Source organism: Apis laboriosa, unplaced genomic scaffold (assembly GCF_014066325.1).
Source record: "Apis laboriosa isolate Shangri-la unplaced genomic scaffold, ASM1406632v1 scaffold34_cov151, whole genome shotgun sequence".
Taxonomy (NCBI): domain Eukaryota; kingdom Metazoa; phylum Arthropoda; class Insecta; order Hymenoptera; family Apidae; genus Apis; species Apis laboriosa.
In genome coordinates this window covers 5774052-5788286 of record NW_025222928.1, presented here as the reverse complement: position 1 = coordinate 5788286, position 14235 = coordinate 5774052, and the positions used below count along the sequence as shown (strand labels likewise).

The 14235-nt window shown below is 28.0% G+C and overlaps 1 protein-coding gene across 3 annotated transcripts; it reads left to right on the top strand.

Moving 5' to 3' along the window:
- Positions 1–774: 774 nt before the first annotated feature.
- On the top strand, positions 775–7771 carry LOC122714926 (neuroglian). Of its 3 annotated transcripts, XM_043936718.1 has the most exons (9): positions 775–852; positions 1774–1853; positions 2426–2558; positions 3248–5481; positions 5563–5821; positions 5906–6226; positions 6296–6945; positions 7200–7292; positions 7402–7771. In XM_043936718.1, the coding sequence occupies exons 2-8, from the start codon at positions 1799–1801 to the stop codon at positions 7289–7291; spliced, it is 3744 nt and encodes a 1247-aa protein (XP_043792653.1). In that variant the 5' UTR covers positions 775–852; positions 1774–1798; the 3' UTR covers position 7292; positions 7402–7771. The 3 variants fall into 3 exon arrangements, with proteins under 3 accessions (XP_043792653.1, XP_043792654.1, XP_043792652.1); XM_043936719.1 differs by lacking the exon at positions 7200–7292; XM_043936717.1 differs by lacking the exons at positions 775–852; positions 7200–7292 and adding an exon at positions 914–1225.
- Positions 7772–14235: the final 6464 nt, after the last annotated feature.

Sequence of the window (14235 nt, the reverse complement as noted above, 5' to 3'; positions counted from 1 at the left end):
ATTTTTACAGTTAATATAAATTGTATAATATAATATTAAAATTTATTTTAATTAAATATTAATCAACATTCCTTAATTTCTTTCATATGTATTACTTGCAAATGATATATAGATATAAAATGAATTTTTAATATTATATTTTACATAATATAATATGTTGTATTCTATTATTTATAATATGTTATATAATATAATACTTACACAGAATATTTATATAGAAAAGAAATTTCACAGTTCATGTTACATGAGTTGACTATCCCCATTTAATACGCACCAATTTTAAAATATATCACTTCCCCCTTTTTGCAAAGTATACACAGCTGTACTTTAGAATGCTATACATAGATTTACATTTACTTAGAAGACGCGCCTTTTTTAAATCTGGCGCGATAGATATCTTCGATTTGCCTCGACCGTTATTGGTTAAAGAACACTCAATCGATAAAGGAACACTCACATTGTAGATAGATTCAATCAATGAAATATAAAACTTCTTAAGAAAAAAATAAATATTTGATATTATATCCAATAAAGGAGTATTAATAAAAAAAATCTAATGAAAGATTATTCCACGTTATAAGGTATTAATATCAACAATCAGTGAGCTTAAAAAATGTCAACTCTTTTCATAAAATTTTCTATGTGAATGGTTCATAAAGTTTAGTGAAACATAATAGTGTGAATCAGTGTGACCAGGGCACTGAGTGGGGATTGTCTGCAATACATGCAACGTATATATCTACATTAGTGTACAGTACCGTACGGTGCGTTACGTGTCGAGTCAGTGGTTTTTCGATGATGCCTTAGTGATGGAATTTTAATATTCAAACGCATTCCAAAACGTTAAAATAGGTGAGCTATTTATTAATGTGACAAATGAATAATTTTTTAATGATGTGAATAAAGATATCGAGTAAAACCTGTAAAACGAGCAAACGAAGCGTCGGCGATCAATGTTAGTTTGCGGGTGTGCCCGTTTGCCCAGCCCTGTGTGTTCCTTTTTCCCTTTAGTATCCTATGAAAAATCTGTTTTTTAATTAATGCACAATTAATATATAGCTTCGATAAATATTATATAAATGAAATAAATATGTGGAAAAAGATAAATGAATAAAATGGTGACAAAATTTCTATCAACGATGTTATGATTTAGAAGGACAACTACAGTGAGATCATCGTAACACCATCACCTGTTCCGATGATTGTGCGCAATCCTAAAATTCGAGTATATATACTTATCCTTTTTTACATAATTTTGTTAAAAAAAATAGATTTTGTTTATTATTTTTAAAAACTTGTTTAATATTGTATTAGCTGGTCTCTTATCTAATTTTTTTATATTGTTTTTTGTCGCGATGAGCACGCCCATTTTTTATCTCCATTATACATCATGGGATTTAAAAATTTTATTTAATCCATATATTCTGAAAAAAATCATTTACATAATTTTATACATGCGTGTATTATATATATACAATGATTCAAATGATATTTAACCCAGTATTATACCAAAAAAAGTCCCTTATGAATGCAAATAGGATTTGCAAAGGCTGAAATAATGATTTCAATCGTCGGATTCGTTTGAATCATAAAGATTGATATAAATGAATCTATAGAACATTTGAATTTATAATTTATATTCTTTAAAAAAAATTTAAAATGAATGTGAAATTAAAATGCAATTAATTTAAATTTTTTATTAGTTTCATTATTTTATTTTTTTGACAAAAAATTTCATATATTTAAAGAATTTAAGAAATTTTCTATTTCTAGATAAAAAAAAAAGTACCGGCCGATCATGAAGCTCATCCTGTATATTATCTCAACATTGGTATTGCAAGCATCAGCTTTAAGTGAGTGCAATTCCGTCATCACGTTTTATATCGGTCACAATAAATTCGAAGTATATAATACTTATTATATATAATCAATCAATTTTCATGATAACAATTTATGATTTTTAATTATAGTCTATATCCTGGATATTATAGGAGGTGAAAACTATTACAAATGTCAAATGCAGCTAGTTGTTTTTATATAGAACAAATAGTTCTTTTAATTAAAAAATTTTTTAAATCAATAGATATTATAAAAGATATATATTTTGCTTTTATTTGCTTCTATAAAATATTTTACATTGAGTCAATTATGCTTAATGTAATTATAATGTATTAAATTCAAAGATTATGTTATTATAAGAAAATATTTTAATTTCATTATTTTTTATTACATTACAAGTTTTTGATTTGATTTTATTTAATGTAGATATAAAAATAATTTTATTAATTTTGTTTTAGTTTAAATTATATTTCAATGAAAAATTTATTTTATTATTGTAGCAAATATTTTTATATTTTATATCAGAAAATTATTTCATAATATGTAAGAATAAGTGATAATAAGTAATAATATATGATTTCATTAGTCCAATCTCCACCACGGATATCTAAACAACCCCCGACAGATGAGCAGTTATTTCAAGTAGCTCAAGCAAAAATTAATGAGAATGATAAACCATTTTTAATTGAATGTGAAGCAGAAGGAGAACCTGCTCCAAGGTACAAAATATTTATTATTTCACAAAATATGATTTTAAAAATATTATCAAAAAAGATTACTTATAAAATTGATTTAAATTTTTAATACTATTTATGAAAAAAGTAACAACTACTTATAAAGAATACAGTAATATTCAGTAATTTTAGAATCATATTTTTTAAGATTTTATTTTAATTTATTTTAAGATATATTTTAAGATTTCATTCATATAGTTTCATTACACTTACATTTAAATATACTATCTCTGTTCTGCAAAGAAGCCTGAGTAACTGGTCTTAATTACTAGGATGACCTCATAGTCTTAGAGGATATAAAGTTACAAGTACCAATAAAGATATCTAACTTGTGGTGTGAATTATAAATATATGGGAGTGGTTTAACATATACTTTGAATAAAAATAGAAAATATATGATTACTTGTATATGTATAATTATATTACATTTATTTTATATACCATTATATTCATTTTTATATTTCAATATAATATGATTGATATATAATAGTATTATTTTTAGCATGATAGTTAATTATATAAATAATATTTTTTATTATTAACAAATAAAAAAATACAATATTGTCCAAAATATTGTCATAATATAAATATAAATATTTTATTAATTTATAAATTTTTTTATAATTAATTTTTTATAATTATAAATTTATATTTTATTTAATAATTTTATTCAGGTATCGATGGATTAAAAATGGAAAAAATTTTGAATGGCCAGCATATGATGATCGCATATCCCAACAACCTGGTAGAGGTACATTGGTAATCTCAAGACCACGAGATGAAGATTTGGGTCAATATCAATGCTTTGCAGAAAATGAATGGGGAATTGCAACATCTAATTCAGTTTTTGTTAGAAAAGCTGAATTAAATTCATTTAAAGATCAAAATCCTATAAGTTTAGATGCAAATGAAGGACAACCATTTAAATTAACTTGTCAACCACCAGATGGTTTTCCAAAACCAAATGTATATTGGTTAATTCAAGATACTGCTGGAGGCATTAAATCAATTAATAATTCACGAATGACATTAGATCCTGAAGGAAATCTTTGGTTTAGCAATGTTACAAGAAACGATGCTTCCGACGATTTTTATTATGCATGTGCAGCTACATCTGTATTCAGAAATGAATATAAATTAGGAAATAGAGTTTTATTAAATGTTATTTCTTCGGGAATATCTGCCAGTCAAAATAAACATGATCCTGTCAAACAATATGTTAGTAGGAAAAATGAAGTTGCTTTACGCGGTAAAAAAATTGAATTATATTGCATATATGGTGGAACACCACTACCACAAATAGTGTGGAGTAAAAATGGTGAAGTAATTAGAACTAATGATAGAATAATGCAAGGAAATTATGGTAAATCTTTGATAATTAAACATGTTAATTTTAAAGATGAAGGAACATATACTTGTGAAGCGTCAAACGGGGTAGGTGATGCGAAATCTTATTCCATACATTTGCAAGTTATGGCAGTACCATATTTCACTATCGAACCTGAGATCATAAATGCAGCAGAAGATGAAACCATTGAATTCAAATGTGAAGCTGATGGAGTACCTGTTCCTGAAATAAAATGGATTCATAATGGAAAACCAATATCGGAAGCTCCACCAAATCCACGTAGAAAAGTTACTTCAAATTCTATTATTATTGAAAAATTGACCAAAAAAGATACAGGAAATTACGGTTGTAATGCAACAAATTCATTGGGATATGTTTATAAGGATGTATACGTAAACGTTTTAGCTCTAGAACCAGAAATTACACAACCACCTACTGATATCGCTACAGTCGACGGTAAAACTGTAAGAATAACTTGCCGTGTATTTGGAGCACCGAAACCAGCTGTAAAATGGATTCGAAATGGGCAAGAATTAACAGGAGGACGATATAAAACTTTAGATTCTGGTGATTTAGAAATTGAGAATGTAATATTTTTAGATGCAGGCATTTATACATGTCATGCATCCAATAAATTCGGAGAAGTAAAAGGTTCTGGTAATTTAGTAGTAAAAGAACATACAAGAATTACAGATGAACCAGAAGATTATGAAGTTGCTGCAGGTTCTACTGCAACTTTTAGATGTAATGCTGTTACAGATTCAAGTTTAACACTTACGATCGATTGGCTATCTAACGGAGAACCTATTGATTTTGAAATGGAACCACGATTTATACGAAGCACTGATTATTCTTTAATGATCACAAAAACGACTGAACTAGATTCTGGTACTTATACTTGTGTTGCTCATACTGAATTGGATGAAGCAAAAGCACAAGCTACACTAATTGTCCAAGATGTACCAAATGCGCCAAAATTAATTAGTGTTACCTGTATGGCGACTGAAGCTTCTATACATTGGACTCCAATGGGTGATAATAGAGCTCCAATATTAAGATACACTATTCAACATAATACCACTTTTACACCAGATACATGGGAAATATCAAAAGATGATGTACCAGCAATTGAACAAACATATATTGTTCCAATGTCACCTTGGACTAACTATACGTTTCGCATATTAGCATGGAATAAAATAGGTACATCATTACCTTCACCACATAGTGATGTATGTACTACATTGCAAGATGTTCCTTATAAGAATCCTGATAATGTTATGGGTAAAGGAACAACACCACAAAATCTGGTTATATCTTGGACAGTAATGCCTCAAATCGAACATAATGCTCCCAAATTCATGTATAGAATATATTACAGACGTGATATACCTGGAGAGAAATGGACTATAGAAGATATAACTGATTGGAAGAAAAATAACCTAGTTGTAGACAATCAACCAACTTATCAAAGATATAAGATCAAAGTGGTAGCTATTAATGAAAAAGGAGAATGTAGAGTTGCACCTGAAGAAGTAATTGGATATTCTGGAGAAGATGGTTTGTTATATAATTTTATTATATAAATTTAGAATTTTTTTTAAAATTAATGCTATTTAATACTTATTTAATGTTATTTAGTGCCATTGCAAGCACCAAGCAACTTTACATTAAATCAAGTAAAATCAAGTACAAGCGCACAATTTTCATGGAATCCAGTACCTGAAGAATCAGTACGTGGTGAATTAAAAGGATACAAAATACAAACATGGACAGAAAAAGATGGTGAAAAGGGAATGCGAGAAATTGATATAAGAGGTGGCAATAGGACCCATGCACTAGTTACTAAATTTATTCCTTTCAGCAAGAATTATGTTCGAATACTAGCATATAATGGACGGTAATAAACTACAATAACAATTTATAATAACAAATAAATTTTCATATATAACTTTGTTTATAATAATAATTTTTTTTATAATAGATATTCTGGACCACCATCTGAAACTTTAAGCTTTGATACTCCTGAAGGTATTCCAGGAGTGGTTTTAAGTCTTGAAGCTTTTCCAATGGGATCTAGTGCATTGTTTTTAGTATGGACTAAACCTGCAGAACCAAATGGTATCCTGACTGGCTATAGAATATATTATGAACCTGTAAATGAAACTAGATTAGGACCTCTGCTGGAGAGAAAACCACATATTACAGATTCAGAAGCTACTAGTGCAAAACTAGCTATGTTAGCACCTGATACAAAATATCGTATACATATTCGAGCAACGACAAAAATTGGTGAAGGAAATGAGTATGTATTATTTAATATATTAATACGTATATTTAAAACAATACATTGTTTTACGTTTTTTTCACTTAGTTACTTTATTGAACAAAAAACACGCACATCTCAACGACCTGATGTACCATTATTTACCTGGGAAGCTATTCCAAAAGAAAATGGATATTCAAATGTAAGAATTATTTGGCAGTTGAATCTTAATGGAAATCCAGGAAGTCATTTCTTTGTAAAATACAAACTTAAAGGTGAAACAATACCTCTTAAAACTGAATCAGAATATTTATCAAATACAATTGAAATTCGTGGACTTCAAAGTGGCGAAACTTATGTGATGTCTGTCGTTGCTGTTGATGGCAACTACTTCGCTGAAAGTGAGCCGCAAGAAATTGAAACGAGTAGCGAAGGACCTATTATTCAACCTAAAGAGAATGTCGCTACTGCAGGATGGTTCATCGGAATGATGTTAGCAATTGCTTTTCTTCTTTTGGTACTTATAATCGTATGTGTTATTAAACGTAATAGAGGTGGAAAGTACGCAGTACATGAAAGAGAGTTAGCTGCTGGACGTGGTGATTATCCTGATGAAGGCGGTTTTCATGAATATTCGCAACCTTTAGACACAAAATCAGCAGGTGGTCGTGCATCTCTTGCATCTTCCTCTCATCAAGATGGAAAACATCCTGAATCTGATACTGATTCCATGGCAGAATATGGAGAAGGAGATACAGGTCAGTTTAAAAGTTTTGTTACACTATTATATTAAGTTAGCAAAGCAATTCAAGAAGATTTTTATTAGATTTTAATAAATTATACACTTCTATTCCTAAATGAAAGCACAAATATTTATGTTTCATTATTTTTTATTTTACACATCTGAAGTAAAATATTTATTTATAATTTTAATTTTTTGCCTTAGCATTTTAATTTATGTTAATTTTTTGTTTCTTCATTTTATTTTGCTTTATTGCTTGACTTAATACAGAAGGTATGAATGAGGATGGATCATTCATTGGTCAGTATGGTCGACATCGTAAACAAGAACCAAATTCACAAGCATTTGCCACATTAGTTTGAGGTAGGTTAGTGATACATTAAAAAAAAAATATTGTATATTAATAATTCATGTATTCTAAATTATAATTTTGAATTTGAATTTGTGAATTGTGATTATCATTCTGTTGAAGGACGTTTCACAGAAGATGGTTCTTTCATTGGACAATATGGGCCGAAAGGTAGACCGGAAGAAACACCGCCCATTCCAAGCGGCACTATGGCCACATATGTGTAACCTCTGGTATTATCTTATTTAAGCCTCATATAATTTGTTCTTTTGTCAAAAGTAAGGTTTTCAATCCTTACTTAGCTGCAGCAGCTCTGCTATGCACCTTGCGCTGGGCGCAATGTCCAACACTATACTGCCAATTAGATTTTGATTTTGGGTTTTATAGTTTATATAGAAAAATAAATAAATATTTCTATGTGTTTAAACCGAATAAGACTATATAAATCATATATAATTTGTATATTCATATCGGTTAAAACATAATTTCTCTTAAATGTTTAATACATATCTAAGTATGTATTATTCAAATATTTTAACAATTTTTTGTACTTTGAAAAAAATTAATCTGCGATAATTATTTTTTTTATGATATATTACAAAATATAATTTTTTAATTAATCAAAAATTATTTACAATTAATGAATTTGTCAGATATTTTTAACTAATTATAAAACCCAAAGACGATAGGTGTTTCATAGCGTGCAAGCTATTTATGGATAATATAGTAAAAAGTATTCTACCATCGATCGTAACATTTAATATGGCCAGATTAAAAATTGACATTTCAAAACATCACAGGGTAGTGAGTTATATTTATATTATTCTAAATATGTATGACATAAAAAGTATGGTATTTTTGAGGCTGCATATAGGATTTACGTCTTTCAGATAAAGATAATCAGTATCAATAATTGATATTACCCAAAAATTAATTAATATGCGATATAAGCAAGTATTACTTATATGCAATCTTAAAAACGAAAGGACTGACATCGAATATAGTGTCACAATCTGGCCTGGACTGAAACTAATTTTAATTAAAAAATGAAGAAAAAATTTGTTCTAAGAATCTTTAGATGCAATCAATTTTTACTCTGCCGACAAAGGGCCAAATATAACAAAACAGTGACTATCTATAATTATTGTGTGCGTGCACTTTCATTAAAGATATACAAATAACAAAAATATATAAAAAATATCATCATCATCATCATCAACAATAACAATATCATTATTATCATCAGCATTCTTATTATTATTAATAATACTATTATTATTATTTTTATTAAGATATGAAAAGAACATCATACATGCACTATAGTAGTTAAAAAAAAGTCACATGGCCTCTAATTGTTGCTTTTTGTATGTGAAATGTGCTTTAGCTAAGAACGAAAGTTCTTTTTAATTATTAATATTTATCTTCCTTTTGGTAATTTGATTATAATCTGATCAATATAGATATAATTTAATATATAAAAAATTATTGAATATATATAAAGACGTATATTGATTACTAAAATTAGTATTAAAAGAATACGAGCAGCTATTACGTTTTAGTATTTGAAATATTATTATGAAAATTATATAGAATTCGTTTATTTCTCCGAAAATAAATTTAATGTTTTTTATTTACTATGTTAAGTTAAAATATTCAATGCAATGTACAGGTTGTCTGCAAAAGTGTCGTGAGCAAATATATCAGGTACAAAAATAAAAAAGGTACAAAATATAGAATACTTACATGTGCGCGTAAAGTTCGTAAAAATCTATATGATATGATGTGAAAATAATATACATCTCTCAATTTATATAAAAAAATCAAATTAAATTGTGATGTTTTGAGTTAATTTTTAAAATTTTAATTAGTAAACCAATTCATAGATCTTCGATTTATATTTGTCAGGGTCTTTTTTGCCGATTATCCTGTACAAATGGCTTGGACGTCACATAATTTTTACGAACTCTATATATATATATAAATATATACGTACAATTATAGACGCCTACAAAAAAATGTATTATAAATGAAAGAAAACAATAATTTATTGTAAAAATACTAAAGTATATAAAAGAATATACAGAGACATATATGTAATATATTAAAATGTCATTAATCATAAACTTATATTAAATTATATATTTGTCAAGATAAGCAAACGACGTCCAAGTCAAAACATAGATGTAATTATGTTTCAATGTATTTTTCTAATCGTACTATTTTTTGTATATTTTTGAAGTATATCCAAATCATATTTATCAAGATTTAAATCTCTGGTTGGCTGATATGGTGACTTATGTGAACTTCCAATACTTTGGTACATATTACTGATATTTTGATACTTTTAATATATTTTGATATACTTTTTTTTCTTTATTTCACTTGTTACATGTATAAAACATTTTTTTTTTTTTTGTATTATTTTTTTTGTATGTAGAAACATTAGCGTTTAGCACGAAACATTTGTATATTAGATCTGATCTTTTTTTATCATTGCATTAACAATTTTATTATTACACTGTCAAACAATGACATCATGTTAGTGTAGGAAGCACAGATTTATATTTAAAAAAAAATATGATATATACGAAACTTTTTACAAAACAGTGTTCATTTTACAACGACAAGACAGCACATGTTATATATAAAAAAAATGATAAAAATAATTAAATAGAGAGAATACACTCGTTGAAACATGTGCGCGTCTATCGTACTAACTTTTAATTGTACATTATCTTATTATTAGTATTAATTAGTTTTCCAACAGAAAAATGCATAAAAATGCATGCTCTTATTAAAGATACATTATTATGCGTGTTTCTAATAATAACATTGTTTGAATATTTTTTCTACAGTATAGAGTTTTCAGAGTTTAGCAATCTGGTTAAAGATTCTTTCATCTCCCATAATAAAATAGAGATTGAAAGTATGTATTATATTGTGTTAAAAATGTTATGTAAAATTTCAAAACGATTTTGCCTTGTGTTTATCAGCAGCAATGATAACGCGCATTCCAATACCTGTGTAATATCTCCCACGTCAATAAAAAAAAAGAATAAACGACTAATAATAAATAAATAAAAATCTTTAAACAATCAAATTATATAAATTTAGGATTATTAATTATTCTTTATTATCAAATATTTATCCTTTAAATTTGTTCAAAGTTATATTTTTTTTAAAGCAGAAAGACAAATTGAAATAATGATCTCAGAAAATTTTTATTGAATTTGTTAGAATATTGTTAGAATATTTGATTCCGATTCTACTAACAATCGGAAAAAATCGGATAAAGAAACCATGATTGAGACCCCCTGTAGTTTCGTCAGAGACCTTATTGCATCGTCCTCCAGGCAACTGTGGCCTCTATTGTATGAGAATGCATTCGGTTGTCCAACGAAGGGCTATGCGGACAGAAGTCGAACGAGATGTGACCGATAATGTAATTATGCGGGACAGGTTTTTTGTACCGGTACTCTAACTTGATCTCTTGAGAGTTCTCTCTTTTTTTTATTCTTTTTATTTTCTTTTTCGCCAACATTTCCTTTTTCCATCTCTTTCCAACGTATATTTATCCCTTTTCTATCTTTTTCATTCTTTTTCGTTTAGAATCCATCCTATATCGATAGGTTGCTTTCTTAGTTGCTAATCTCATGTTTTGGGATTACCCCATTAGATACATCTCTCTATCGTTTGCTTAGTGAGAAGAGCGATGAAAAATGATAAAAGGGGAAGGCGGACAATGATGCAGAAATGTAGCATAATCTGGTTGCTACCAGTTACATACATCGACATTAGCGCCTGACTGCCTGTGAAGAGTTATGTATCCATGTAGAAACCGAGGTCGTGTTCGTTGTATCCTACGGAAGAAAAGGAGGTAAGGTCGATGTATATGAAAGAAAGGGATCGTATATACAAGTTGCACACTCTGATCGGGTGCAGTATTTTGCAAGTTGCAAGGTAAATTACAAAAATTACAACTATAAATAGATATCGTATATTGAATAAATAAAAATAATAATAAAAATAAATTATTTTATCACGAATAACGTAATATGACGTAATAACTTATATATATATTTTAATGCATATTGCAAAAAAATTACATTCTCATTGGAAAAAGGATAATCTAATGAATACATAATTTTTTTTACTTCTATTTGTTACTTCTTTTCTTATCGTTGTTTCTGTAAGAATGTTTATGTAAGAATAAGTTTTAATATCTATTCATTAATAAATGTAACTAAACAACTAATTCGATTTTTACAAGTATGATCATAATGCAACTCAAAATGAATTGATGATCGGTGAATCGACATTTATGCTGACGGTATATAGTTTTGCGTAATGTTTTACCGTATACGACTGTTAGTGGTTTGTAGCGAATCCAATTAGGTTTGCGATGGTTGGACAAAAACATTCGATCGGGAATAAACCGGCACCGGTTGCTCCCCTCGAGACTCACTCCTCCATTCGTGAGCCGTGTATAATATGTATACGTTCAGATCAATTGTACGTTGTGTATCGAATGAAACGGCCTTTTCTTCTCAGCACGCCAATAATATATAGAATGCGTGATTCTCTTTATCATTTATCGAATATCCTCTTATTTTATCCGATTATTAGACGCATATTCCAGTATTTAAAAATTGATTGCTCGAAAATGCTAATAGCCATGAAATCGATTATTTCTTCGCCTTTCCTTCATAAAAATTATCTTTTTAACTTTAATTTATAAATAATTTTATATATTTTTTCATTATTCGAGTAAAAATAAAGAAAAAACCAAGAAGGCGTTTATTTTTTCTTTTTGAGACCGATAAAAGTAGTAAGAATTTGGATAGTTACCAAAACTGTGTATTTTTCAATCGACTAAAGTAATAATTCTGCGCGCGAGAAGATCGTTTCTCTTTTCTGAATTACCCTATATGCATGCCCGTTTCGTGCACGGTGAAAGAAGGATGAAGGGAAAAAAGCGAAGAAGAGAAGGAGTAAGAGGAAAACCAAAGAGTTGTAAGAGATAACAATGGGCCATTTGTTAGATGACCCAACCCTCGAACATGCAGCCTACAATGCATACTATTATCAACTATTCATTAAGCGTTCTGCTAAACCTGTTGCTCGATAGATCCAGAACAACCCCCATCCTTCCTTGGAAAATGATCACGATTTGATTCTTAAAAATAAAAATATTGCCTTGTAAAATTTTTAAAATTTTCCATAAGATTTAAAAAATGTTATAGATAGTTTGAATAATAAAAAAATAATTCGTTAACTTACGTTTTTTTAAATGAATTACACAGAATTAAAAATTACTGAATATAATATGTAGAATATATGTATGAGATCAAAATAGTAAATTCAATATTATGTTATAATTGCAATCTTAAATTACAAGGTGATTTCATCGAAGACAATTCGGTCTATGACAATGTGTATCATGTATTATTCATCTAAGCTTTCATTCGAAGTTTCGGAAATAGTAATGCAGTCGATAAGAATTCCATTATTATGCGCTTCTTTTCTATTTTTGCATTGATTTCGATTATACATAGATCGTATATCTCGATTGCTATAGAATAGTAAATAAACTTGATTATTATTTGTCATTTAGTGAAGATAAATTATTTTTTTCTAAGTATTAACAAAATTTTCATAATTTTTAATAATTTCAATCAAACAATCCCATTAATTAAATAGAAAAACAAAAAGAAATATGATTATGAATTAAATAAATGCTATAGAAGATTTGATATTTTCATATATATATATATATATATATATGTGTGTGTGTGTATTTTATAAAAAAAGTTTTATAGAAAAGAAAGTATTGCATAAAAAGATAAAAATATTTTTTTTATAAAAAATTTTTATAAAAAGATTTAAATATTATTTATTAAATTTACTTAAAAATAGATAAACATATATACTTTCATGAAAACTAGATTATAAGACACATTAAAAATATTTCTCATTTTTTTTATATTATATATAGAATTAATATTCATTATTAAATATATTGATTTTTTAATAAGATAAAATATAGATTCAACGATTGATTTACCTAAAAAATTTTTCAATATATTCTTTTGAATCGTACAATAATCCATTGCAAGATATCCAGCATATATTGAAAGTGTCTTATAGCTTTCTTCATCTGCACCTGTTTGTAGAAAGTTTTTCTATATGATTTGGTGTGTTCTTCAGAAGATGATCAATCGTGTCGCGAAGAGTTGCTTCTCTCTGTGAGGCGCGAAAAATGTTTGCGGCCTGACCGACCACAAGCGCCAGAGTGTAAAATCGTGCATGTCGTATATACCACGGCATCTAACAAGCCGGCCTTTGTAACGGATTGCAAAACGACCATGGAAATGTGGTCGAACATTCGATGGAAGGATACTGTACTAAGAAGGGTTCCACCAAGAAAACGATGAAATATCTTAAAATTCGTTGTTCTTTCAGACTGTATATTAAAAATTTTATATATTAAAAATTATAATGAGTAAAAAGAATAAAAATATCTTAAAATTTATATCTAATTTTTAATAATTTTTAAATTTTACACGATTATAAGATGTAGACAAGATTTTCCTGCAGTTGATATAATATCATTCATGATCAATAATTATATTTCAAGAATTTATTGTATCATTCAAATTCAATAAATTTCTATCACTTCGCGGATTATTCAAAAAATTTAAAACAAATTGAAAGATACTGATAAGTTAATAGTAGGCTTAGTGTCAAGCCTGGGAACAAAGTCCAAACTGCAGTAAATTCTCTTTACCAATTGCAAAGACAGACTGAGAAAAGACGAGGAGGGGAATAGAAGAGAAGACAAGTACGAAAGAGAATGGAAGAAGAAACGAAGAAGAGGAACCCGGCCAAAGACGTTTAAAAACTGGTTCCTTCCACCCATTTCTTTTCACCTTATTTGCTAATCCGAATTCTGATTTC

What these genes read in the sequence shown, in the direction of transcription:
- LOC122714926 (XM_043936719.1), top strand. Translation starts at nt 1,799, where the DNA reads ATGAAGCTCATCCTGTATATTATCTCAACATTGGTATTGCAAGCATCA. An exon ending in ATACTAGCATATAATGGACG is followed by an intron (nt 5,822 to 5,905) that starts GTAATAAACTAC and finishes TTTTTATAATAG; the next exon opens with ATATTCTGGACCACCATCTG. An exon ending in ATATGGAGAAGGAGATACAG is followed by an intron (nt 6,946 to 7,401) that starts GTCAGTTTAAAA and finishes ATTCTGTTGAAG; the next exon opens with GACGTTTCACAGAAGATGGT.